This window comes from Anser brachyrhynchus, assembly GCF_964034855.1.
Source record: "Anser brachyrhynchus genome assembly, chromosome: 1".
Lineage (NCBI taxonomy): Eukaryota > Metazoa > Chordata > Aves > Anseriformes > Anatidae > Anser > Anser brachyrhynchus.
This window is the reverse complement of record NC_137694.1, coordinates 99,610,960-99,638,826: the sequence shown is the minus strand read 5'-3', so window position 1 is coordinate 99,638,826 and position 27,867 is coordinate 99,610,960. Positions and strand designations below refer to the sequence as shown.

Genomic DNA, 27,867 nt, shown 5'->3' with positions numbered 1-27,867 from the left:
TCATTAGTTTCTACTCCTTTTCTCTTCCTCCTCCCCATATGCAGTGTGGTATCCTGTTTTCTTTGTAACTGTAGCCATGTGCAGGGCTAAAAGATTCAAGGATTTTTCCATTAATAAACCCCACACCCTTTTCCTGGTCGGTACATTGCTTAAGAGTGATTGAGGTAATTCATTCACGAACAGCAAAGCCGTACTGAGAGAGAGAGAGGGAAGAGTGTGAAGGGAAAATGTGAGCTCAGTGGGATCTTGAGTCGCGGTCCTTCCTCGAAGCAAGGCTTTGCTCACGGGGCAGCTTTGCAAGCAGGGCCTGATCCTGCAGTGTGCTCAGTGGCCTCAGTGCTCGTGGGATTCAGCTCCAGATGGGTTTAGCTGTGTGAGGCTGGGCTCCAAATGGCAAGCCTCTGCTGCCCCAGCCAGCTTCTGCTGCGAGGACCTAGGTGGGCTTTTTGCTTTTGCCTCTTGCACACTTACCAACAAAGATTTTGCAATCGCACCTTGAGTAAGAAGTTCTGCTTGTGAGGAAAACGAAGCTCCAGCTCACTCTCTTGCAACGCCGCTGGCTCTGCCAGGCTTGGGGCCACATCTGTTGCATAAAGCTTGAGAAATTTTGCCAATCTCTGTGGCAACTTACGCACAGGGACTGGAAGAGTAACCCTTTGTTTAGCTTCTACAGTGACACAAGAAAGTGGCCAGGCAATAGATAGCAAAGGAAGAAGAAAATCACGTTGGAACAGTGTATTTTATTGAAATATATATCAAACACCCCCTGAGGACCATGACTCAAAAAGTCTGGTCCTGTTTTGGCTATTGCTAGGCACTGGGACCCTATAGTAAATCCCCTCCTCACTCCCCCTCTTTTGTCAGCAGTTTTAGGTGTGGCGTAGAAAATGCTGGGGGACCCGATTTCCCTGGTCATTCCTCACATATGGGAAACTTGGTTTTGCAGGGGAACGTGTCCTAATGCAAGCAAGCTCCTCGCCCAGTGCTGGAGGCTGTGGCAGCCGTGTAGCTGGGATGCTCCGGAGGGCAGGAAATACCATTGCAAGTGTTGGCTGTGCTCCTCGTGCTCTGCCCGGTTCCGTGTCCAAGCTATGGTGGAGCCTGCAAACATGCGTTCCCAGCCTGCTCCTTACACAGTGCACACCCTCCTATCACCCAGGGTGTGTTTATGGTCTGAGATGATTGTCATTGGTGCAGTACAGGCTGCAGAAATGCAGACTCTGAGTCCTGTTGTGCTAAGGGTGGTGTAAACACACACGTGGGCTCTTTTGCGTCCTTCCCTGTGTATACTACGGTGCCCAGACAGCGCTAAGGGAATTCCTCCTCATCTGGGTGACCTTGTCCTTGATAACCTGCTGATGGGAGCTGGGGGAAGCCCATCAGCTTCTCTCAGTGGAACAAGTGGAAGCCTTGAATGCCATGGACCAGGGAAGGTCCGAAATGGTGCTGGGTTAGGTTCACCCTTCCTTGCTGGGGAGTCAACTGGTGCAATGGCAGGCTGTGAAGAAGCACTCCAGCTTGGTGTAAGCCATGTTCTGCAATCTCTGTCCAGTTTCTCCACTGCTGATGAAACAGTGCTGGCAGCAGAAGAGGTTCCTCCATTTAAAAGAATGAAAATGAAGGCAGTGGTCTAGCGTAAAGGTCTTGGCATCTCCCTCAGCTTATGACAGCACTGCTGGAGCACAGGGGCCGAGGCTGTAGCTTTTCTTTTGTGAGCCTTCATTCCTTAGCAGTGGGAAATCATCAGCTGTAATTGGTCTCTGATGTTCTCTGCTAATAAGCGATTTCCCTGGTACTTGCAAGTAAAGGCATCCCTGTGACACAGCTCTGTTGTTGTGACCTCTGGTCCCGCTCCTCCTCATGGAGAGGGGCTCCAAATACATCCTGATGTCCTCCAACACCGCAAGGAAAGGAGTCCCCCTCTGCTCCTCCCCATTACATCCCTGTCTCTTTTATTATTTTTTTATTTTTTTTTTCTCTCAGCCACAGCGTAGGAAAATGGCTCCTGCTGGTCCTCATGGAAAAGGATACATGTGCTGGCAGGAAGGCCATTTGCTTTGGGAGGAAGAGGGGCCTGACATCAACAGGAAGAGCTGTGCAGCCGGACGGCTGCCGCGTCCAAGCAAGAGGGGCCTTGAAAACAATGTCGGCCCGAGGTTCAGGGCTCGCCAGCAGGAAATGAATGCACGCTGGTGTTTGCAGTGCAGAGGAAATGATAAGCACTACCTGGTCTGACTTGGAGCAGAGATAGTGGAGAGAAAAAAAAAAAAAAAAGAAAAAGAGAGAGAAAAAAAAAAAGAAAGGTTGTTTTTCTTCACACTGGTTTGGAGCCTGTCCTTCGCCAAATGGAAAACAAAATAAAGAGCAAAATATGGAATGTATCAGGAGTCCGTTGGGGGGCTTGGGAACTGAGGAGAGCAGTTGTGAAGTGACTAGATTTACTACTTTGGTAACAGCTGGATATTGCCATTTTTTTCATTGTTAGCACTGAGAATGACCCTCAGCTTGATAACCGCTGCCATGCTTATTTATTGAGAGATGAAGGGAGGTGGAGGCTGTATCCCATGTGGAAATGGGAGAAAAGCCATGGATGGGGACAACTCTTCCTGCTGGGGCCTATAGCAGCCTAACGATAGAAACCTCTCCTGCCTTGTCCCTACTAGGTGAGGAAATCAAAGCCTGTTTGGGGAATAAGAAGATAGGATTATGCTGTAACAGTTAATTCGGCTTTATTTCTTCCCCCTTTTTATTACAGAATCACAGAATTGTAGGGGTTGGAAGGGATCTCGAGTGATCATCGAGTCCAACCCCCTTGCCAAAGCAGGTTCCTTAGAGCAGGACCTAGGGACCTTAGAGCAGGACCTTAGGGCCTGTAAAAGCCATATCATGCATCCTTTCATCGTTGGCCTTCTGACAGTTTCTGGTTCTGATATCCTTACCCCTCTGCCAGGCAGCTGCAGAGGTACAGGCCCTGCAGGTCAGCTTTGGAGAAACCATACCTCATGGCTGGGCTGCATCTCAGCAGTTACGTGCTGATGTTGTGGGGTGGAGGTAGCCACAAAGAGCACGGCAGGATTTTTTTTCTTCTAAACCATCCCAGCCCAGCATCAGCCTCCAGAAGGCCTGGAGGCTGTGTGACACCATCTGCAAATGATGTTCTGCATCCTGTGCTGTCCTTGATGACTCTTGTGGAGGTCAGAGAGGGAGAGCTGCCCTCCTGCAACACAAAAACTGCCACAAGGCTGGCAGATGGAGCAGTACTGTATTCCCTGCTGCCTCTGCAAGCAGTCCTGAAGGTGCAGCACCACATCCAGATGTTGGAACCAGGCTGCTTAGATGCTCATTTTAGAGCTCTTTATACTCCCTGGTGTATGGAAGGGAAAACATGATCCCTGAGACCAAGGCTGTAAGGTACAGCTTGGACAAGTGCAGCTTGCAGAGGCGAAAAGGTATAGAAAAAATGACCCTTATCGAATGGACTACTCTTAACTAAGCTGCTAAGCAAAACCAACCCACAGAGACAGGTTCTGAACTTCCTGATGTAGAAATACTGCATGCTTGAGGAATTCACCCCCAAACCAACAGCTTTGCTTGACTAAGAGCAAGTACTTCACCCAGAAAGACCTTCAGCATACAGTAATGATACGCAGGACAATGCACTAACTAGCTAAATGAACTTTGCCTGGGAAAGGAGAGAGTAGGAAATGTCTGTGGCAAAGGCTTACTCTCTGGCTGGCTGAGCAACCTGCAGCAAGCAAGAGCACCAGCCTGTAGTGATGCACCCCCAGACCTATGACATCAGCTTAGAGAGATTTTTGTGGCTTCTGACTCTAAATATCACCTGTAGGTTTTAGGATTTCAATTGACACCTTATTGAGAAAAAAATCTATTTCTCTAAGAAGAATTTCCTGGTAATACACAGGAAACCTCTCTCACACACACATATACATGAATATATCTGTACGTATATGTAAAAATACGTGTGTATGTATATACGTGTGTGTATGCACACATGCTTAAATATATATGTCACTTTATATGTACATATTTATTTATATATATAGGTATGTGTGCCTGACCAGATGTTTCTTCTGGCAGAATTTTCTCCGTCCTGGCTGGACACAGAAACTGAGCCAAGAGGCTGTGGCGATCGTACACCCTGGGCAGTGTTACTTAGGATGGGTAGAACAGCACTTCTTTTCACCAGAAAGACATCAGTGATCCAAGTCACCCACAACTTAATCCTCTTGAAATAAAGACTAACTTGTCTTCATCCTTCTCTGAGCAGACCTGGGAGGAGCATTTCTGCATGACCTTCTGCTGTCAGCAGCAGTCTTAGTTCTCTGTTCAGTGTTGAACCTCACACCATCATTTTATGTTCTTGAAAAGTTGGTGCAAATGCTCCTATCAGTCCTATCCGCAGTTCGATAGTATTTGAATGTTCCAGTAAGAGGTAGGACAGAGTTGGATATAGAGTTTTTTTCCTCTTGTGGAAAATCTTGCTGAATTCAATGGGATTTTTTTGTATGAGTGAAGTTCCTTGGGTCAGGCCCAGCCAGCCTTGCAGTGAAAACACTCAGTCTAAATATATGCCTCAACAACTGTGCAAAGATGGAATGGATTTTATACTGCTTGGCTTTAAACTATAATGACTGATTATTGCTAGTGCCTTCACATGTTTGTTTTCAATCACATTGACATCATAAAGCCTTATTTACTTTTTCTCAAAAGTCTGTTTTCATTTGCTTTTCACTTCTCATCTGCAGCCTGTAAGGGTTTGTTATTTGGGCTCCTCATCTGTCTGTCTGTGATATATAATGATTCTCAACAATGTTCCCTGCTCTTTGCCCTAAGTTGTTGACTATCCGTAAAACAACACACTTGGAGTAACCTCTGGAAATTGCTGTGTCCACTCTTCACCAGGAGGGCCCTAGAGGCAAGCTCAGTGAAGAGCCTGAGTGAAAGAACATTGCTGCATAGCCTAGTGTCAGTCTGCATCAGTCTGTCAGTGTGACAGAGGGCAAAATAAAAAGAAGAGAAAATCACAGCATCAGTTATAAATGTGTACTTTGAGATTTAGCTATACGGTTTTAAATCCACATGAAAACATGGTCCAATGCCTCCTTCTCAGTTACTTTGTACCTTGTTACCAAACATTAACCTGGGCTCTCAGAGGAGTAACTGGCCCCTTGTTTCCCTTCCAAACACCTGAGCTTATGGGCAGTGCCATTCTGCATTTGCTGTCGCCTCTGGATGTGTGCTATAAAGCTGGGGAATGGCTGTCACATATGCATGCAAGTGATCCACTGTGCAGAGAGCTTGGAAAGAGAACCATGAGTGCTGATGGTCCATCCTACCCTTGCGTGCTCAAAGGGACAACAGTGTTTTGCTGGGAAAGAAACACATGGAGAATTTTAGATATCCTGGCACACTATAGTCTAAGTCAGAAAGGACCAAGGAACAAACTGAGAGCCAGCTATGGATTACAAACTGGTCCCCTTGAATTACCATTCTCCAGGTTCTGGGATCCTAAGAATCCTGCACAGGAGTTCCCATGCATCTATGCGGTTGCTGGTTTCTACACTTTTTACAGTCAAACATGGTTGTAATAGCTTACAATCACTCCTAGCGTCATTTTTGGTCTGTAAGAAACTGAGCAAACCTGCATTAGCTAAACAGGCTCAAGTAGAATATGGAGGCTGTGGACTATTTGTTATCAAACTTGCTGATGAAGCCCTTGTAAATGAAAGCAAATAGTCTAAAAGCTGTTGAGAGGAGGAAAAAACCTTATGAAATCCATATATTTTCTTTGCTTTGTTACCAGCAGTAAAGTAGCTTAGCATGGCTTACTTTGCTTTCTATGCTTAAGCAGAGAGTGAAGGAAGGAAGAAAAACATGATACAATGAGACAGCTGTAGTCCATAAACTTGTTTATTGATTTGGATGAAAGACAGTAAGCACTCAAGAGGCTTCAAATGGAGCCTACATCACTGTCCATCCATCCTGGCGCTCTTTTCTTGCAGGCTGCTTCTCCCAACTCCCCTGAGCTGCAACATCAGTATTGCCCCACTCGCTCCTGCATTCCCTCAGCCTCTGACACCGCCTTCGAATTTGGCATTGTGTTCAGTATGTGTCGTCAGAAATGAGGTTAGCTGAAGAGCCCCTGCCTCACAGCCTGCTTATTCTCACTGTGCCTAGGCTTTCACCAAGGTCAATTCGCTACACGCAGCTCCACAGCTATTATGATTTTTCCTATACTCGACCTTTTTGTGACAGCGTGAACTGTCCTGTCACACCTATGTCCAGAATTCAGTACCCCAATTGCCTTTGCTGTGGTGAACAAAACCCCATACAACGTCCACCCTGTGGATCAGAGCTGTTAGGATTTCAACGGTAGCTGAGGCTGTGCACAGCTCACTGACCTGCCCCACAGAATCTGAGCCACAAAGCCATAAAAGTTAGGACTGGAGACATCCTGTTCGGTTATCTGGTCCTTTTTAGCAGGAAACCCACAGCAGGATGTTTCCCTAACAAAACTATTCTTGTATTTAGTACAATCTCTTTTCAAAAGTGCCTGCACGACAGAATTTGCCAGCTATGTCAAGGTATTAGCCACATTTCAGAGGGGTATGGTGACCGCTGGGTTTGAGAGTCAGCACTCAATGTCTCCTTGCACAGTGCTTTCTTCTCGTTTTCCTTTGGTGTGCTGGTCAGGTCTGCTTCAGGCTCTTTCATTTCTGCCTGTAGCATCATGATCATCAGATCTGCTCTGGAAAATCAGGTGTTCCTACATGTCTTATTTAGATATGTGAGATGTAAGCTGTGTATAATACCAATAGAAAAAAAACCTTGCTGGTGGTGCTGTTGACTTTATTCAAGCTCACACTGGGCCTGTGGGCTGTGTTTAAGTGCGTTTGCTTGAAATCCACCTGCCCCATCCCGAACTGAGCTTGGTGTTTCCACTTCCCACTCTGACCATGAAGGGGGACGGCTTGCAGCATCTGGCAGATCTGAGATCATACTACTTTTTTTTTTTTTTTTTTTCTCATGTCTGATCCCACCAAAATCACAAGTGCATTCAGGACGGTGCTTTCATCGCACGGAACAGCATTGTTGTGCTGACCTTCGTGACGATGCAGAGAGGTTTCCCACAGAAGCAGAGGAAAAAAAAAATACGAAGTGTGTGACTGAGGTGGTGATTCAGTTGTGCTGGCCATGCAGACAGGGTCACCTTGGCGCCAGCTATTCATCTTTTTTTAACTGTGTTTATGGCAGCTAGGGGGGAAGAGGCGAGGAGGGCTCCAACAAGGTGATTTGTTTTTCAGCCTGTTTGGTGTTGTTTAGATATCTTGTGCTGTTCAAACACAGGTGGGTGTGGGTGGTTCTGGTAGCTCGGCCCTCACAGCCTAACTAAACACTGGAAGTTGATGATGAAACAGTTTTATTTTTTCTTCTTCTGTAAAATTAATTTATTGATGGTGAAAAGTATGCACAGACATCCTGCGGGATGAAGCCCTCTGTTTGTCCTGGTAGGCAGATGAAAGCTTCTCCATCCCCAGCTCTGCCAATGCACCTCGCCTCTGAGCAGGGGAGGTCCTCTGCAGGGATTTCAGACACTGTGGTCCCTGCCATCCCTGGCCACTGATGACAAGGGGACTGTGGATGGCAAAGGAGGTGATGCCTGGGGGTAAGGCAGGATTTATTCCTAGCTGCCGTGGGTTGGGAGTGCAAACTGGGATGCGGTTTCAAATCCTGACTGCTGTGCTGAACCAGGGCTTAAGTGAGCCACAGAGGTGAGAGCATGGTTTGGTCTCCTCTAGAATCTGCTTCTCAGCCAACTTTATGCCTAGTAAAAGTCAGACAAGATCAGCAATAAGTAAATAAATAAATAAATGAAAAAAAAATAGTGAATCAGCATTAAAGTTCGTGATTTAAAATAGGAATCATCAGGAAATGCAGAAAAATGTCACATCTGAGATACTAACTCTCAAGCTTGTTGCCATTTATACAATGCTGTTTCTTTCCTGTGATTAAGAGGCCAAGTTAATATATTAGTATGTTCTAAAATGTGTACTGTTTTGTTATTTTTGTGCATGTAAAGTACAGCTCTTGCTTAGCACAGAATGAGACACTCATTTTCTAGGGAGAAATATCTCCTAATTTAGTAATTTAAATTGAAACAAGAGACTGTTTAAACCTTTATTGTCTCATGATTTCACATGGTATTATAGGAAGCATACATTACAGTTAAGGGCAATGAAGAAAAGAAAAGAAAACTTAAGAAAATACTGGTACAAAGCAAAACCAAATGGTGAAATACAAATGCCCACATCTCTTTTTTTTATGGCACAGGATTCATTCTTTGGGGAAATTTTTGAAAAAAAAACACCACCACAACAACACTGTTTCCTACGAAGTCAAATGGTTAATGTTTCACGTGAAATGAAATGTCTACATTTATCCCTCCAGTTACTTGAACTAAAATTAAAATAAAATGAAAAAGGATGTGAAACCACCTCCATCTAGCTTAAACCAAGCACTAAGGAGGATCTGAGTAGTTCTGTCACTAACTTTTACCCTTGGAAGGAGCTTTCTGAGAAAACAGCAAAAAGATAAAGGGAAAAATGAAGCCTGCCACTATTCAGACCAGTTTGGTACAGTGTGCTCTGGGCAAGATGACCCAGTCCAGGTTAGCTAACTTTAAGCACAGTCTTGCTGAATGGTGTTCATACTGACTAGTTTGGGTGGCTAACTTAGCAGCCTCCTCCCTAGGGTCCTTCTGTAGTCCATAGAGACCCAGAGTTTCTTCTAGTAGGCACCACTGAAGACCACAGGTGGTTGCTTGCAGCTCCTGCTGGGTTAGTATCTTTCTTGCTCTTTGCTGGCTTTGTTTGCTAAATGGCCTAACTCCCTCCCTCCTAGTGACCTTTCCTCTTAGGGCTGCTGAGTGATTTAGTTGCCTACATGCTTAAAGGTCTTGCTGGTTTTGATCCAAAACGCTCAGCCCTGTGCCAGACGAAGCCTTGGTCAAGCTGACAAGGTGAGCTCCCTGCCTGCTGATGGGCAGTTTGGTGGATGCTGCACCATGGCTCGGAAGGGGCAGGAGATGGGAGAGACCCAATGCTGTGGGCATGAGCTGTGCTCGTGGAAAAGACCCTGCTGAAGGTGAGGGTCTGTGTATGCTGAGCTCAGAGGTGATATCCAGTGAGAGTGGAATGAGTTACTGTGACTGCCCTTCTGGTTTATTTTTGTCTAGGGGAAGAGAAGTATTGTTTTTTTGTGCGCAGTATGTTTATAACTCAATTTCCCTTCTGACTGATGCCTTGCTCCACACTCTCCTCTCCTCTTCCATCTGGTTTCTATTGTAGTTTTAAATGAGGACAGTTTGGCTGTCTGGCAGAACAAGCGGGGTCTGTGTGACACCAGCTGCCTCTTCCAACTTCTAAGCCTCCAGCATAGTTTTAATTATAGAAGTGTCAAGATTGGACCCCCCCCCCCCCCCCCCAATCTTCTCTGTCTGCATGCACGCACAGCCCTCACTACAAATCCTCATCCCCATCTAATCTTCCTTCAGGAGACACCCACGTTTCTGATTTATGTGTTTCTTGTAAAGCTAATAGAGTCTAGAGCTGCATCTCCCCGCATCCAAGGTTGATCACAGCCTGTGTTTTGGTTTGTGCACATCAGTAGCCATACCCAAAACAACCCAACCACCTCAGAGGCGGCTGGAAGTGGGAGGGAGCCACTCACTGCCTCTCTAACCTCACCTCCCCCAAGTGCCCTAAAGACCCAGCTTTGTAGGAGATCAGAGCTGCTCAGGAATTTCAGAGCTGCAGGTTCTGGTCAAAGAAAACACTTATTGTGCTCTGGTTTCATACAAGCGCTGCATTTAGGGGCTTGCTTTGCAGGAAGCCGATGCAGTCCTTTCACCTCCAGGGATCTGAGGTCAAAGCCCGTAATTTTTGGTTGCAAGTGAAATGTGCCCTATGTGGGATTTTATTGACATCACAAAACCGCCACACATTTTGGCATGACTAGCTGTTTCTCTTCATTAGAGTCAAAGACCTGGTATGGCAGGAAGTTATGTTCATGATGAGTGAAGGGCATTGGCAGAAATATGTGAGAAGCCCAGGGCTGGAAAAGCAGTTAAGATTGCAGGGCTGGTGTAAGAGGTATTGGCAGAGCTTGGTGCATATTGTCCATCTGTGGTCTATAAGGTTGTCTCTACTGTGCAGTCTTCACCCACTTTTAAAAATGAGTTGAATATTTTATGTTTGCTGCAGATTATTCCCCTCAGCCCCCCCCCCCTTTTTTTTTTTGTTTTTGCTTTCCGTCCTCAACAGATGGAGCTATCCTTCTCCAGTCTATGTATAAGAGGTTTGCTTATGTGCCTGAGGCCTCTTGACCTAATTTATCCCAAGGAAATTTAAACCTCAGCAAAACAAAACAAAACAAGACAAACAGAAAAAAAAAAAAAGTGTGATTTAATAGATCTTCCTTGCAAGAGGTCAAATTAGTCACAACAAACATCAATGTATGCATTTTTATTTGGTGTCCTTGTTCTTAACACCGAGGTTTTAAAAAGTGTTAAACAAAGGTCACTGTTGGTACAGACTACATTTGTGTGGCAGCTAGACACCATCACATGCAGTTTGTCTATATGAAAGGCTGTTCAGTTTTCTGGCAGTCCTTGGCAAGTGGATTTCCTGCTCAGATAGGTTTTCTGTTCAATTTAGTTTTTTTTTTTTCTAGATGGCATGGCATTCACCCATTTTCCCACCTCTGTGGGTCTGAAGTGATGATGGATCTGCCTTGCTTTCATTTTTGCTGCTTATTTCACTTCTATTCCCAGACCCCAACCAAGAAGGCAACCTTAATATGCCATGTACCCATAGCTTCTGCCTCAAAGACAGTACAGCCTAACCAGACAAAAATGTAGAAGAGGTCTGAAGTTATTTTCTTTCCTTGTCTTTATTTCTAGCATGCTCACCATCATATGATCTGAGTTCTCTGCTGTGGTTACAGATAACCAAGTCTTACTTGGAGAAAGGAAGGTCCTCTTTCTTGATGCGTCACTTGGGCAGGATATTTAGGAAATGTTGTACTTTTATTTTGCTCTGTATCCTTCCATGTCACCTAGTCCTTTTTGGAAGTGGGTGCTGTAGGCACTGAAAAGAATGCTTCCCATGTTCCTTTTGGAAGTCACTGATATGAAAAAGTCAATGACTGCTGTGGAGAAATCTTTTACCATGTAGTCTTCGCTGGTTTTCCATGAACATTGTTTTTGTGGTAGGCTAGGGCCCCTGCAAGAGGTTCAGCTGGTACTTAGTCCTAGCCCAGCAACGTGAAGATCTTAAAAATCAGCCTAAGGACTTCAAGCGTGACCCAACATGGCTATTTTAACCTGCATTATGAGTCCTTGATTCAAAAAACAAAGAAACAAACTAAAAAAAAATAAAAGACAATTTTTTCTGTTGTTCTGAAGAGGCTCCTTTGGCCTCTTTCAAAGAGAATTAGCCTGTTTGGATCAATCAGGTTTCCAAGGAATCGCTGCCACTCCCCCTCCATTTGGGTTGGCCATGCTGAGAAGAGAAGGGATGCACAAGAAGAACCTCTTTACCTCCCTTGGTGCCAGCTGAGAGGCAGACGGGCAGCACTTCCCTGGCTCTCTGGGCTCAGCAAGAGTGTGTCACTGAGGTAAGGCACCATCCTGGGAGCCCTCCTCACCAGAGCCAGGGCCCTGGTCTGTGTGGTAGGAGCAAACCCACACTTCTGAGAAACCATGAGCTGGCTCTGGCCTCAGTGGCACCTAGGAGAAAAACAACAATGTACCAGCTCTTTGTTTTTCAGGCCGTCCTTGGGGTGCTGTCTTTGGATCCTGCGTGATGAAGCATGTGTTAATATGTCATTATGGCCCTGAACTCAGGCAGAAAAACTCAGGGAAGGTCCAGCCAGAGGCATTATCTCTGTGGTGTCACAGAGATGCAGTAATTGCTATGCCTGGCTTTCCAGTAAAATGTGTGGCTTAGCCTGTTTTCTTCCGCACAGCTTTCTGAATGTGCAGTGCAGCAGAGTCAGCATTACAGCGAGGAACTTCAACTTCTCCATTTACTGGCTTCTGTGCTTATGGCTGTGTGAAGCATTGCATTAAATACACAGTAGTTTCTAGCACCTAATAAGGAAGGACTCTCTTACTGTTATTGTTATAGCTAGGGTTGTTATAGTACTGGGGACAGAAAGGCTTGGTCTGACCAAGGGGATGAGGGTTTCCTCTACCTATATAATGGAAAAAAATAAACACAAGCTTTGGGTCCAGGTCGGGATATAAATGCTGTGCCTCAGGCTCCTCTCAGCTTTAAGGCTGATTAAGTCCTTGGCTGGTTATGTTGATGGAGTTTTTTTGAAGCCAATGTCAGATTTTGCCAGTGTGCAGATCTAGTCAATATTTGAACTTTATACCCCCTCTGTGGGAGTTTATGAGCACTAAACTGTGGGTATGTAGGCTTATATGGAAGTGTGAATGCTTCTCTGAGTTTTATCCAAGCCAATCAGACCTTTTGGCTTGATTCAGCAAGGCTGGAGCTCTATCCTGGGGAGGGGGGAGGTTCTTGGGACCACATGCTTTACCTCATGCTTTCAATTAGAGTGAAAATGCCTCTTTTTCTGGAAAGGAAAAAAGAAAAAAAAAAAGAAAAAAGAAAAAAGAGAAAAGCTACCTTTCTTCCCACAGTGCTTCTGTGACTTCAGGCTCAGTAATTGTCACATGGCAGAACCACTGCATATCTTTACTCCACAAATTAGCCACGGCTACTTTGTGGGGGCTATTTTTTTTTTTACCCTGTATTTCTCCTGTTACTGGACCCTTCCCTGTGTCTGCAGAGAGCCTCCAGTACTGTCTGATGAAACTGTCTCCTCTGTGGTGACTTGTGGAAGCTCTTGTTGTATATTCACTGTGTTTCTTGCCTTGCTTTCTTCTCCTAGTCCCCTATGTGCTGAAGAGCTGTGCAGAGTTCATTGAGACTCATGGCATTGTGGATGGGATCTACCGTCTCTCAGGAGTGACGTCCAACATTCAAAAGCTGAGGTAAGGGCAACCTGTCTGAGTGCCAGAGGGATTTGGTGGCATTGCTCAGCATCTTTGAGCTGCTAGTCCCTCAAGTACATATTGGGGCCAATAGAGCTCTGCACTGATGCAGAATGGGAACTGTCTCTGAAGCTGGTAGCAGGAAAATACAGTGTTTCGGGGATTAGTCTGTGACAAAGAAAAGAAATCTCCTTCTGTGTCCATTAATGGGAAGGGCCTGGAGGGTCTCAGCACAAATACTGAGTTGTTCTTTCTCATTTCAAGACAGAGAGATCTCTTTATGTTACTTTGGTGGGCCCCTCATGGGACTGTGCTGGGGCAGCCAGAGCCTAGCTGAAACCTCGAGGCTTGGTCCCAGGCTGGGCCAGGCCACAGATAATACAGTCATCTCTGTTTTCCAGTTTGTTTTGTCCTCCAGCTGTAAAAGAGTATGCAGAGTGGAATTTAGGCGTGCTACAGCTCTTATTCAACTAGGTTGCCATGTCTGTGTGTTGTTTCAGACAAGAGTTTGTTTCTGACCAATGTCCGGACTTGACAAGGGAAGTTTACCTCCAGGACATCCACTGCGTGGGGTCTCTCTGCAAGCTGTACTTCAGGGAGCTGCCCAACCCTCTCCTCACTTATGAGCTCTACAAGAAATTCACGGTGAGCCCTCTTTCTGCCCTCATTCCTAACCAGAATTGTGGACATGTCACAGGTTCCCCCATGACAGCTGTTTGGGTTTCAGTCTGGTGTCCTGGCTTCTGGTGCATGAATCTGTATAAACACTTCCCAGTGCCCTTCCTTTCCCATCTTGCACTGGCTGTCTTTCCCTGTCCTTGTTTCTTTCCCCCCTTTCATGTTTGTTTCTCTCGTTTTCTCTGTTTTTTCCTTCCCTTTGCTCATTTTATTTACTGCGCTGCTTCCCTGGTGTTACTCTTTCTCCCCACTGTGCACCTCCTTCCAGAATGGCTAATTCTCTTTGTTTTCCTCATTACTGTCCATCACTGAGAGCCCTTGGGGTCACCTGAGGCCTCTGATCATAATCACTGGGGAGTGGTTTCCTCTTCCCTGTTCCTTCCACAGTCCTTGACACCTGAACAAATGGATTGCTCAAACCATGTGTAAAGTATCGACTTCTTTTTTGCATCTGTAGCATTTTCACAGAGTTTGTCAGAGAGCAAATGATGACACAGGTTATGCCAGCTATGACATATCAGGTCTGTCATGATCATATCATAAATACAAACAGCAGAGGAAAGTGGCAGCTGGCCAAGCAGAAATCTCCAACCTTGTTTAAATGGATTGTAATTCAAAGAGTAGTAAATCGATTCTTCAAAACAACCATAGATTATACATGGATACAGTAAGAGAAGATGGCAGGGAGCTGGAAAATATGACTGTGAAGCCTGAATTTTTAAGAGAGTTGGCTAATATTGGTGACAGATAATATTTTATTAAAAGGTGGCAGCGCAAGCTATACTGGTCGTAAAGGCTGCCTGTTTCTTACCCTTCTAAATTCACTTTTAGCTGTCTATGACACCAACAAATTTAAATCTAGTCATTCAGGCTGAAATTGTCCATGCTAGAGGTGTGAATTTTCAGATTAAAAGCATTCACCAGCTTCTTCAAACAACAGGGGTGGGGGAATGGGAAAGATTATTTTCTCAGTGCTAGAAACATCCGTCCTTTGTTAAGAATTTCTATCGTCCTACTCTTTCTCATTTGCTGGGGGGTGAAGAGGACAGGCATCGCCAAAAATGTTGGATGTTGCATAGAAGAAATTTTGCAAAATCATGTCGAGATGAAATGGGAAGTGGCAAGCAAGCTTAGCTTCAGGTGCTGCTATCTGCATTACCTCTACCCTGAGTCAAGCATTTCCAAACAGCAATGCTATGGCTCAGGAGGCCCTGAGAAAAACACATGCGGTCCACACAAGAAGACATTCTTCAAAGACGCCTTGTGCAAGGGATATTACTGTAGGGCAGAGAAAAAAGAGACCAGTCAGCTTGCTATAAGAACCAGCAACTTGCTATAAGAAGTCACGTAGCTGCTTGGGACTATAACTGAGCTGGGGAACAAGAACTTGCTAGCCTTACTGTGCTGCCTGACAGCTACACAAAAGTGCTAGGTGTCTTTCTATTTCCATGATGATTTTTAAGTAAGACTACGCTGTGTTTTGAGGTGGTGGATAGTCAAAACCTCAATCACAACTCTGAGCAGATGTGAAAAATTGTCCTATACCCTCAAGATATAGGGATCATTAGGATATAGGATAGGATCTCCAAAATGGAGACAGTCAGGGTGAATAGGACCTTGAAAATACAGGGTATAATTGAACCATTCATAGTAACTGATGAGCTTCATTCTTGTTGCAGATATTTGGCTGGTGTCTTTCTGGCTATCATTACTGATTTATGAAAGAAAAATGCTATAAAGGAAACATGAAGATTTAGATGGAAACTTTTTTAGGAAAGAATGTTTGCTGAAAAGTGCAGTTTTGAGATGATGACTTGCAGATTTTGGTCAGATACATTTGGTAAATAGTTTTATTCAAAAACAAAAGGGAAAACACTTCTGTAACTATCCAAATGTTTCTTTTACAAATACTTTCTAAAGGAAATGTTTCAACTTTAAATCAACACATCCAGCTCTTAAATAAAACATCTTTCAGAAAAGGGTTAAATAGACCCAAATTTAAATGAGTTTTTCTTTCACTTTTGGTTGAAATGTGATCCTTAGTCAACCTTGAACAACTGTTTTTAAAAATCTTGTGCCAGCTCCCCCAAATGTTATCACTTTAGATTGACCTAAAAGGGATTTTTTTTTTTTAAACTCCGTCTTCTTAGTTTGCTCTGCCACAAAATCTCTTATTCACATAATTCTGCTCAGTGGAGATTTATAATGGGTAACCCAGCTGACAGGAAACACAGTCAGATACAGGGAGGAAAGAAATAAAAAAGACCAAATCCCCAAGGACCAGAAAAAGCACTATAGGAGCGTGCATGTGCGTGGGGTGTCTGAACAGGGAATGGTGGCAGCTGTGCCTAGGCAGAAGAGCTCTAGTAGGAGTAAAGGATGCATGCTAATCCCAGACTGACTCACTCAGAGTTGCTTCTGAGATGGGATAGGCTCCACATTGAGTCACCAGGGTGATTCAGATATTTGTGGCTAAGGAAAGTCAAATTCTTAATGACTAGAGAGGGATTGGCCTTTTGGTCATCATTCATGGATGTAACATCCCAGTCACGACCTCATAGGCTGTTGACCTTTGCAGAATGGTGCCCTCTCACGCTCCCCAGTTTTCCATCTAGTATTCTGGTGCTGGCTGCTTGTTTCATGGAATAGATAAGTTGACTCTGCTTGGCTCCTTCCAACCTGGGCATAGAGGTGGATGGTCCTTCAGGACAAATCATCTGTAGGAGGCCAAGCCTACCTGCTCTCTCTGGTCTCAATTCCAGTTGTTATTCAAGGCTTTTGTGAATTGTGCATTCCTAGAATCACCATCAGAGTTAAAAAAAAAAAAATCCAGGATTTTAAATTGCTTTAGATACCTACCTTCTACCATCCTCAGAGTGCTCTTTTCCTGTTTGTGAGATGAAAATATAAACAGCTGGAATTCATGCTGTGATTAGCGGACATGTAATAAATGGAGTTATTGGTTCTTTCTTGAATTCTGTATTTTGCTGTTCTAATCCTGAAGTTGGAAAGGGCCTCAGATTTCAAAGGCACAACACATGTGGGTCAGAAATGTGACTTGGAGGTTTGAATGGGTCACGACCACAGAAAGTCTGGTATTCACTTGCTGTCTAAGCATTAGGTCTTTGAGAACTGGAAGTTAAATGTAGGAATGAAAATCAGCACAAATCAGGAGAGAAAATTCTGTGTACAATCCAGTTGAAATATAATGTTTTAGATGCACTAGTTAAAATTTGCATTCCTCTCTTTCTTCATCTTTGGGTAAGGTCATTCAGCTGGAAACCTTGTATGAAGATTGTGAGAATTCTTGTTCTTAGGATTTCTAGGCTGATTGTAATAGTGTTTTTTGTTTGTTGGTTTCTTTGTTTTTAAAGGATTGATTTCAAACTTTTAAATATTTCTATTTGTTGCAGTGAAAGGGCTGTCCCTAAACCTCCTGATGAGTCACATGCCTCAGAAAGGGTCCTTTGCTTGGTCCTTCCTCCTCACCAAGGCATTGTTTCAGCAGAATAACAATGAAAACAAGGAGAAAGTTAGCATCACTTTCTCAAATCTCAGAACAGTTTTGTTTCCTGCTTATGGTTGGAAATGAAGTGTACAGCCAGCTCTTTTCAATTCACAAGGGCTTATCATTCACAATTCAGGTGTTTTGCAACAGGCGGCCTGGCACACTGCTGCTGTGGATCACTCTCCTTGGCAGAGAACTGATCCATGCACATGCGCAGCTGCCTGTGGGGGCAATGCAGGTCATGGAGGAGTTGTACTGGTGTTGGCAGTGTTGTGACATGTCCCGTCTGTGGCACTGCAAGGCTTGATTCTTGGCCTGTGGAGATGGCAATGTTTGGGCATTTGTGAGTGTGAGCTTGTGACAAAGATAATCTGTTGGCCCACTGCTGTTGTTATGGGTAAAATGTAGTACAAGGCGTTAACCTACCTTTAATTTGGGCAAAAGAAATGCATCCACATCTCACATACACCAAACTGGTGAGCTCACTCATTTTTCTTTGCTGTGACACCAATGAGTAAATTCAAGCTAGAGGGCATAGATCTTAATTCCCAGTCTTAGGGAATAAAATATTCGTATTCATCTCTGACCTTGAAACTAGCTAGATTTGGTTTACCGTTGGTTGTACATGAGAAATGGTCTGCAGGGAAAAGGACAGTGACCTGAACGGAGATGGCAGCATCGTTAGTGTAGATGTCATAGGGATTGCAAGGATGAGAAGATGCTTCCGTAGTCGTAACTCGTAATTTCAGGTTGATGATGTTTAAGCGGCGGGTGGTTTGGGACGGGTTGTTTCCTTCCTCTCCTTTCCTAGCAGTGCTGACGTCTGTCTGTAGGCAAAGCTTCTGCTGGCAGCGTGGGTCCCAGCATCTTTCTTTGAACTCATTCCAAACTCCAGTGGCAGCAGGGTAGGCAGGAGGTTCCCAGACAGTCATGCATTGTTTGAAGTCGCTGGTGGTTTGCCCTCCCCCAGCACAAAAACTGAAAGGGAATAGCTGAACAGATGGATACCAATGCAGTAAACTCCTAGGAATGCAGACAAAAGCTTATCATGGCTTTTTAAGCTTTTGCTCCAGAGACACTTGATCAAGACCAAGATGTATAGCCTCAATTCTGTCTAACCTAGTCTAACCTTGAGTATTGGAATTTATTAATCTACCAGGACAGTGATTTTGCTAAGGCTTCTCCCACCATGTAAGATGAAAACTCACACAGACTATTTCTAGTTATCTTCATATGACAGACACAAATATGGCTTATTTTAATGAATATAGAGTATGCATATCCAACCCTTTTTTATTACACTGGGCTTGAAAGACCTATTTTATTTCAACACAGTTCTGGGGGATGGATGTTTTCATTCATTCATCTTTTTTATTTTTCATTATTTTCACTTTTCTCTTTCCCTCTATTTCTGTTTTACCTATCACTATCCTTGTTAAATGAAGGGAAAAAGAGAGGAAAAAAAACACAAGAAACATAATTCCTAATTGAAGCTCTCAGTTTTCTACCCTCCCTCCCCTCAAAACATTGACCACCCTGTTGCAAGGTGTGGGGAAGATGTACCCATACATGAAATAACAGCACGGCAAATCCCTGATGTGCTGGGAACACAAAGCAACTTGTCCTACCAATAGCTCTGCAAGGTAACAAGAGAGCATTCCCTCAGAGACAGGCTGTCTCGTGTGACCTTCCTTATCCCTCTTCCTTTTCCCCTAAGTCCGTCGCCAGGGTGGACTGTTTCCTTGTATCTCCGCAGGAAGCAGTATCACGCTTCCCTGAGGACGAGCAGTTGGCACGAATACAAAATGTCATCCAGGAGCTCCCACCATCGCATTACAGGTGAGAATGTGTCCACCCAGGCTCTGAGGAACAGGGTGGTGGCTGTCACCATCAGGGAACGTTGCTTGAAACAGCAACAGAGTTCGTTTCCAGAAGTTAATTCCCAAAAGCTGACTCACTATTTCCAAATCTGGCAACAATTTATCTGGCATTTAAATGTCATTGAACAAGCCATCAGTAAACAGGCTCTCCCTGCCTCAGCCTATCCTCCTCCTCCCTGGGTATGACCACCATGGCACCCTTGGCCAGTGTACTGGGTGTGGTGAGAAGCAGATGATCTTCTGGAGGCACTTCAGCATGAGCTAAGCCCTCAGACTTTGCAGGGTCCAACCCTTTCTCCTACCCAGATGCCATCTCCCTTGCACCCACATCATGCTAAGGATTGATTGGTTTATGTCCCATCCCTGGCCACCACAGAGCAAGGATATTCAGGGATTCACTGCCATCCCATCAAAATCCTGGCTCTGTAAATCCTCAGTTTGATGGGGCCTATTGTGCAGACACTGCCCTCCTTGAGGAGGGGACAACTCCGAGCTCCAGGCTGAGCCCCAGACCTGCTGTCCCTATAGACAAGCATTGGTCACCTGAGTGGAAGGGAGAGCCCACCAGTGGGTCTCACACTTCAGGCCACAATGGGCAGCCCTCAGAGGAGACAACCATGCGCACGGTGAGGGACTTGACAATTTTCTCTCTATTCATGTGAAACCACTGCAGAACGCTGGAATACCTGATCAAGCACCTGACTCACCTGGCCTCCTTCAGCAACATGACCAACATGCACACCAGGAACCTGGCCTTGGTGTGGGCTCCCAATCTCCTCAGGTACAGTAGAGTCCTCCCAGCCTGAGCACCATGTTGAGCTCCACAGGGAGCATCAGCACCTGAGCCTAGAGACACATCCACTGAGGGAAAAGCAGAGGCAGGAAAAAACAGAACAACTAAAGGGAATGCTAGAGTAGAGCAAGCAGCTCTTAAAATGAGAAAAAATTCTTCCAGGTTGAATAATCTGAGGTTTTACTGCCAGCATCCAAGGAAACTTGTGGTTTTGCTTCTTCACTTGTTCTTTTTTTTTTTTTTTAATTTTATTTTCTTCAAAAATAAGGCTGTTATTTGTAAGTTGAGCACATTGATTTAAAAATGACGAGTTAGCTCATCACTGTGGAACGGAAATGACATTTCTGACAGTGCCAGTGCTTCTGCAGTGATGCAGTGAGAGACAGCAGGGCTTGGAAGGGAAGAAAACAGGGTAATAATATCACAGGCCTGTCTTGTATCTGGGTCTGCTACAGCATAAGTGAAATGAGCTCGATGGACTTAAGATGCCAGCTCGTGTCAGATCACAAAACCACCAGGTAGATTTTGATTGATTTGCTGGGCACTTTTCTGAGAAGAGGCCCAGATAAGGTGCAGGTAGAAGTTTGTCTGATATGTTGTAGAGCCGAGTAGAACAAGAAAACATTTTATCTGAAAATTTTATATTTAAATGTTTTGTATTTTGGTGCAGTTGCCTTCCCCGCCTATCCCATACCCGTGTGTTGAGAGGATTGAGTTATGCAGGGGCAGTCCAGATAAGGCCTGCTGGGCAGGAGAGGGACATTGGCAGAGTTGGTGCAGGGAACCAGGAGGTGGGGAGGGGGCTGAGAGGAAGCTGCAGGGCAGGCTGGAGGGACATTGGCAAGAGAGCTACAGGCAAATCACAACAAAGGCAGAGCAAGTTCTGAAAATGATTCAGATGCTTACTCTACTGAACATCACAAAGTGGGCCTTTACTACTGAGATGTTTTCATGCCAGCATCTGTCCTTGTCAAAAAAACTGAAGTCTGTTTCCTCTTGCAATCTATTGTAAGTGCAAATCCCAGGGAGGATAAGAAAGGAGCAAGCAATGCACTTGCAGTCTCCTTACATGGTTATCCTCTTGGCAATGCCCCAAGCTATTATCTAACACACCAGTCATTAACTTTACAAAGGATCCATTGCCCAGAGATAATTTCTTCAGCAACACTTTGGCATGTCAAGATAAGGAATGTTTCTTTGCTGAGAGCAAGAGTGAGAATGTGAGAGTGCAGGGGGGCAGTGAAGAGCCTACTGGGACACGCAGCAGAACATTGGCAAAACTGGCATGGGGAGAACATGAGCAGGTTTCTGAGGGATTTCATTTGAACTCTCCTTGGAGAGATGATCGAAGCATTGCACAGGGATCTGGAAGCAGTGCTTGAAGGCTCCTGTGTTGTCTTTCAGGGCTAACTTTGAAAGTGCTAAAGGAGGACCAAAGAGGGAGAAAAGAGAGCAGTTTGAGAGTCAGTTTTATCTGCTGCTGAAGAATGTGAAAGGGAAGGAGGGAAAATAACAGACAGGAAAGAAATAACAAAGGTGAGAGAGAAAATGGAAACAGATTTTTAAAAGAGTGAAAAGGCAGAGAGAAGGTGAGGGCTTGGTGATCAAAGGAAAGCAAAAGATGCAGCAAGGGAGGCCAAAACATCCCTGTTCCAAGTCTTGCAGGAAGAAAGCCAGTTCCTCATTCCCAAAGGCCTCATGTGACAATAATTCTGGCTACTAGTAAACCTCTTTCCTGGTGCAGGTCAAAGGAGATAGAGGCTGTTGGCTGCAATGGGGATGCAGCTTTCCTGGAGGTGCGAGTCCAGCAGTTGGTGATAGAGTTCATCCTGAATCACGTGGATCAGATCTTCAGCAAAAACAGAAAAGCCAGCTCTGCAGAGAACATTGGTAACAACCTCCCCAAACCACCCTGTGTCACTTGCCCTGTACTATAGCTCTAACTGTATCCCCTTCCACCAATATTTCAAAAGCATCAACACTTAGAATGCTCACACACTACCCCAAATACACCTTGATCCCAATCCCTCACTACCCTAGTCCTTCTCATCCTCATCTCCAATATTTCTGGGTACTAGTCTCCTTCAGTGTGCTCCCAGATTGCCCTACGGCTCATTCTTCACACGATCTCACCTGGCTTAACACCTTCTTCAGAAGGAAGACCACCCAACTAGCTTCTCAGTCTGGGCCTAAGTTTCTCTCTAAGCGCATCAGCCACACTCTTGGTTCTGTCAGGCTTCCCCACATATAATTTATCATACCAGCAATACCTGCCCTGAAGCCATTGTATCCATCCAACTCGGAGGCCACACTCCCAAGATAAAACTTTTGCTTGTGTTTTAAAAACTTCTGTCTTGTTCTTGGAGATGTTCTATGAGAAGTGATTGATTTATTTTTACTGGGAATTCAACACACTTGGGAGACGCTGATTTTTTTATTTAGTGACAGGTTTGCTGTCAAAATTCTTATAAGGCTGAGAAGTGAGAGGGCTTAGAACCACAGTGATCTCACATCATTTCAGCAGTATGTGTCTTCCTGTTATACACACTGGGAAGACACCTGCAGAAATGATGGAGTAACCATGCTTCTTCTCTCCAGCCCTGTGTCAGCTCATCCCATCCACTTTTTCCTGCTGGCTGTCCCTGGAGCCTGTGGTTCCAGCGCGGTTCGACCTGCAGCACCTGTGCTGGTGCAGGTGCCACTGCTATGCCCATGTTTATGCCATGGCAGAAGGCAGGGAGAGAGGAACTGTGTCCTTACTGCCACCAGCAGTACGGCAAGACATCGATTAGCAAATTCCAAGCCTCCTGGTTGTACTGCAGGTACTCCCCGTAGCCCCAAAGGGAAGGTATAGTAATGGTGGTTTTTAGAGCAGTCCCCCTTCCTAGAACAAAAGAAGGAGAAAGATGTGGAAGTGAGAGGGAGAATGAGGCACCAGGCTTGGGTGGGGACTCAGCTGCTCCAAAACCTGGGGAGGAAGAAGAATGTATGCATCCTGGTGTTTTTCAGGGACGCCTCTTTAACACCAGTGCATCTAGAGCAGGGGCAGCAAGCCTGTGCAAAGCAGCCTTTGGCTGGCAAGTGTGGCCCCTGCTGGGAATGCGCTCAGATGGATAAGGTTGCTGGGGAGATGGAAGGCTTATCTGACAAAAGCCTCTCTCTCTGCACGTGCTGCTCCTTTTCCCCCTCCGCAGGAGTTGTTCCAGTCAAATAAAGACATAAAGCTCTTGCTCTCATCTCTCCTCACCCTGGGGCTGGAATGTACTTTCTTGCTTTTCAGAGAACGCACCAGTTGTGAGAAATCTGTCACTCCCCTCGGCCTCCCTGCCGATGAAGCTGGTGAGCCTGGAAGAAGCGCAGGCACGGAGTCTGTCGGCCTCCCACCCTGCTCGGAAGGAGAGGAGAGAGAACAGCTTGCCTGAGATTGTCCCTGTAACCGGCTCCCTTTTCCACACAGTTGTTGACCTCCCTGACAGCAAGTAAGTACCAAGGAGAGTGTAAAGTGTGAGCAAAAGGAGCAGGTTCCCCAGCATGATTAGGAATGAGACTTCTCTTAGTGTGAAAGCCGCACACCTGCACACATGAATTTACAGCCACCACTGAGAGAAAATTGCATATTCTTCTCAAGAGGCACAGCTGCTCCTGAGAAGCATTTCAGTTGCTGGATTCATAGCTCCACTAGTCCTCATCCCTCCATTAGGGCAGAACATCCTGCAGGAGGAATTAATTGTCTTTGCGACCTTGTCTGAGTTCAAGGTTTGACTAAACGAGGGCTGGGCAAGGAGCAGGTCCAGACACTGCTCTCATACGAGTTCCACCTGCTGGTAGCTTGTCCATAGCGCGCGTGGTGGTACTGACCTGCTCAGCTTCATCCTTCTCCACCTTCCTCTGTGCTCACAGCCAAGCAGCAAGGCAAAATTTCTCCAGCACGAGATATTTACATAGTGGCACCTATGTTGACAAGAGTCCAATTTCAGCTTACATTGCTGCAGTTGTTGGCACTGGTGCCCGGCCTAATTATTTATCTATTGGTCTATCTATCTGTTAATATATGGCTGCTCGACTGCCTGGTTCTGAGAGATTATAGCCTCTGCAGCAGGAGACTCATTAATCTACTGACCCATAAAGCACCGTAGCAAAGATATTTCTTCACACTTGATATATTAAAGGAAAAATGAGCTGTCTAATAGAATACTGGCAAGAAGATAACCAGTTTAAAACAAAAGGGTGTATTTACTGTCTACAGTGCCTTTTCCTTTCTCACATGAAGAGAACAGACCTATCACTAAGATGTTAATCTTCTTCGTAGGACTGATTTGTGCTCTTCTGAGTACTGATCTGAAGGAAAAGCAGAACTATGAGAACGGGTAGAAAACCAATTTTGGAGAGTGAGACAGGGAGATAAAATGGTTCTTGCTCTTGAAGATTGAAGGAGGAGTCAGAAGGGGAATGTGAAGGAACTGAAACAGAGCTTCATGCAATAATATTCATACAAGAAAATTGGCTTCAGGAACAGCAGCTTCTTTCTGTTTAAAGCTGGGCTTTCTGAAAAGACACAGGGAACTGGCACCCACTTCCTCTGACATTTACAAGAAATTGATTTAATTCCCTTAAGCCTCCTCCTTTCAGTTATTACATTATAGTAGCATATGATCAACACTCATGATTAAATTCAGATTGACCTGAGAAGCATTAATAGCCATTTGTATTAACAGATACTTTTATTTTTGCAAATTCATAAAAACTATAAATCATGAGGACTTTAAAGGATAGCTTCGTGCACCAGGCAATAGCACACATTCCATCAGTTCTCTGGAATTTATCTTGCATACTGTCATTAAAACCTATCTAAAAGGCAATTATTTCTTTACTGTGTTACAAGACAGTTCTAGCCCCAGAAACATCTCCTTTCTGGAGGCAGGCCTGGTTGATCACTCAATCACAGTTGCTGTAGAATAATGCCAAAGCCAACTCTTCACAGAGTTGGCTCAGGTGTCTTTCCATCCTTGACATGGTTAAATCAGCAGTACAGATAAATCACTTGCAGATAAGGGAGAGGTGTTCGTGTAGCGATGCCTTGCATATACTAGAATTAGAAGAGATTTGAGAGGAAAAGAAGGGAAGTGTTGAGGGGAAAGAGTTCAGGGGCTTTTATGGGATTCTGAAAAAAACAAAAGGGTAAGTTCTGGAAATCTCCCGAGCTCTATATTTTTTTGTTGTTGTTGTTCCAGGAGAAAGTTATCTACCAAGTCCAAGAAATGGAAGTCAATATTTAACTTGGGCCGTTCTGGCTCAGAATCAAAGTCTAAATTGAGTCGAAATGGGAGTGTCTTCGTAAGGGCACAGAAACTCTCAGGTAAGAACACACTTTTCAGTTACGTATTTCTCTCCACAGCTTCTCCTGTGGCACTGATAGCAGGAGGCAACCTGTATCCATGTGACACTAATGTCATTAGACTTGAGATAGTTTAATGGAGTCATGTTTGTTGCCTGGTTTCATGAACATCTTATTTTCATGTGATGGCAAGAAGCACCCTTAAGGATGATATGCCAGGCAGCTACAGCAAATATTCCATTTCGGTATGTGATAAACAGGCTCCCACTGCCCAGCTGTCGAGCCTGGGGACTAGGAAATGCTATGTGGCATATTGGGTTGGATTAGTCCACTCTTCCAACCCAGCCAACTCCTTACATTCCTTACACAGCACTGGGTGAGCGGCTGTCCTACCACAGGGCATTAAAGAACCAACTGTGTTCAATGTCTGTGAAAAACAAGGAGTTCCTATGGCTCCTAGCTCTCAGCTCGTTGAGGGAAATGATTACTTTTGCAACATTTACAAGGGAGAAAATGTCTTTCCTCCTGACTGTAATCCTAAATTCTAGATTCTCCTGAGCTGCAATATCTTTAGTGCTGTGCTTCCTAGCAATTTACCTAGGACTGCCAATTCCAAGTGTTCAGAAATGATGAATCAACTCTTAAAAATCATAGAGATAACTTTAAAGTAATCATGATTTGCTTATTAAAAAGAAGATAAACTTGCGATTTTTAAGATAACCTCATGATTCTAGGAGTTGGTGTTTGAAGGAATACTACCAAACATCGCAAGACTTAAAATGTTTAGTGTTGCCAACATTATATAATGTTGCCAACCACATATAAGAGAGGCTGTCTTTGGATCAAAGATAAGTGTGAAGCCAAATGCTGGATCCAACTTTCTTTGGACACCTGCCTTCCCCGTGTTTTACATGTACAGATGGCCTCACACAGATTGTCCATGGCAGACCTCAAAATAGCTCTCCATCCTATTTTGATCATGGGATCACCTTCTCACTTTGATAAGGAATACTCTGTCCCAAAATAGTACTAGCCTAGGGTTGCCTGGGAATGTATGGAGCCCAGTGATTGTCAGGGCTGAGCCTTTGTTCCAAGCACAGTACTGAGTGACAGGAGGTTGTACATTTTCACCAGCAGGACATAAAAATGCAGAACCATGCAGAGATTTAGGCATCAGAGCAGTGCTTTGGAGAAGCAATGCTTTAGCGCTGCCATATTGTATTTTTGTGTACTCTCTGCTTACAGCATAATGTGGGGAAACAGATGAACTTGCTGTTGAAACTCAGCACATGCTTTAGCACGGTTTTTGTCCATGCACACAAGTCTGCAAGTCACATAAAATGTGAGTTCCGCAGCTTGAATTCTGTTCCTCTGGGAATGCAGAGCCAGTGCTCAAGACATCATGCCATATGAACGTGAAAGGTAGCCAGGACTCCATATAAATGCGAAAGGTAGCTGGAGTTTCTCCCGTGCTCATGTGAAAGTCCCAGAAGCCTTAATTATATAAACAAATAAAGTCCAACAAGCCCACTCACTTTCTGCCTTACCTACTTTGTGCACCATTGTAAACAGCAAAGTTTGCTCCCAGACGTTTTCCAGAGCTCCCAGAATCGTTTTTGGGCTGCCAGAAACTAACTTGCTGTTCTTGCCAGCTACTTTCCCCTCCATCTCCCCTTTCAGAGCAGTAACAGTCACATGCTTCCAAAACCTCTTGGGAACAGACCTGTAGAGTGTCTGGTGACAAATGGCAGATCATGTTTGGACAAGTAAGTCTAGTGAGGATGACCAGGGAATAAGTTGCTTACTGACCACATAATTTTCCTGCTGTGCTTGCTGGAGGCTGAGCATGCTCATGCCAGCAAGAATCTGGGGATGGAACATGAAAATAACCCAACATTCACTATAAGGAATGAGAAGTGGGAAGGCATTTATGCCAGTTTAGTTTAAAAGTCCCCAAAAGCAATAGCCTGGCATGACTGGGGAGGGCAATGGCACAAGACGGCTTTGGGGATGTCAAACTGCTTCAGAGTGAAGATGGTGTTGACTGGCTGGGTTAAGTATAGCTCTCCACATGTCTGGCAGGTGCAAAGCTGTTGTTAGCACTAGTGGATCCCCAGCTGTGTGGACAAGTGTTGTGGGTAATAAGCTGCATGGTGTGGATGCAGAGGGGGAACGCTCGGAAACGGAAAATAACTTTGATATCTGTCTGGCATGTCTGTCTGTATTCAGCTTTTGTTCTTTATGGGCTGAAGCCTGCAAATCTGCGGGATCTGAAGCCTGTTTCTAAAACTCATTTTCCACAGAAAAAGCAACCATTCGGCCCGCGAAGAGCATGGACTCACTGTGTTCCCTGCCAGTGGAAGGTGAGACATCAACCGCTTATGCTCTAAGGGTGAAGGGATGTACCTCTGCCCTCTCAGCTCTCCCCCATGCTTGCATATGTGTTGTGCTCTGTCTTTTCTTATCTCACCATGTTGCATATCCTCATGTGCTTATGCCACAGCTGCTGACAAGTGCCTTCACCCTTCTGTGCATACATTTTTAACCTTCAACTGTGTCTTTTGTGTTTGTGCATGCACCTGAGAGTTA

General features: G+C 44.8%; 2 protein-coding genes across 2 annotated transcripts in view; one reads left to right on the top strand and one right to left on the bottom strand.

The window, feature by feature from the left end:
• The window catches only part of ARHGAP31 (Rho GTPase activating protein 31), a 59,756-nt gene that overhangs the window by 21,538 nt on the left and 10,351 nt on the right, over nt 1-27,867 (top strand). Inside the window, exons 2-9 of the mRNA XM_080583892.1 lie at nt 12,982-13,084; nt 13,585-13,729; nt 19,027-19,109; nt 19,824-19,931; nt 21,688-21,833; nt 23,224-23,422; nt 25,175-25,299; nt 27,582-27,641. Of these exons, the coding sequence (XP_080440018.1) occupies nt 12,982-13,084; nt 13,585-13,729; nt 19,027-19,109; nt 19,824-19,931; nt 21,688-21,833; nt 23,224-23,422; nt 25,175-25,299; nt 27,582-27,641 (969 nt within the window). The remainder of the gene's footprint in view (nt 1-12,981; nt 13,085-13,584; nt 13,730-19,026; nt 19,110-19,823; nt 19,932-21,687; nt 21,834-23,223; nt 23,423-25,174; nt 25,300-27,581; nt 27,642-27,867) is intronic.
• The window catches only part of UPK1B (uroplakin 1B), a 32,266-nt gene continuing 28,221 nt past the window's right edge, over nt 23,823-27,867 (bottom strand). The window contains exon 8 of the mRNA XM_080583942.1: nt 23,823-23,894. Within this exon, the coding sequence (XP_080440068.1) occupies nt 23,838-23,894 (57 nt within the window). The 3' untranslated portion in view covers nt 23,823-23,837. The remainder of the gene's footprint in view (nt 23,895-27,867) is intronic.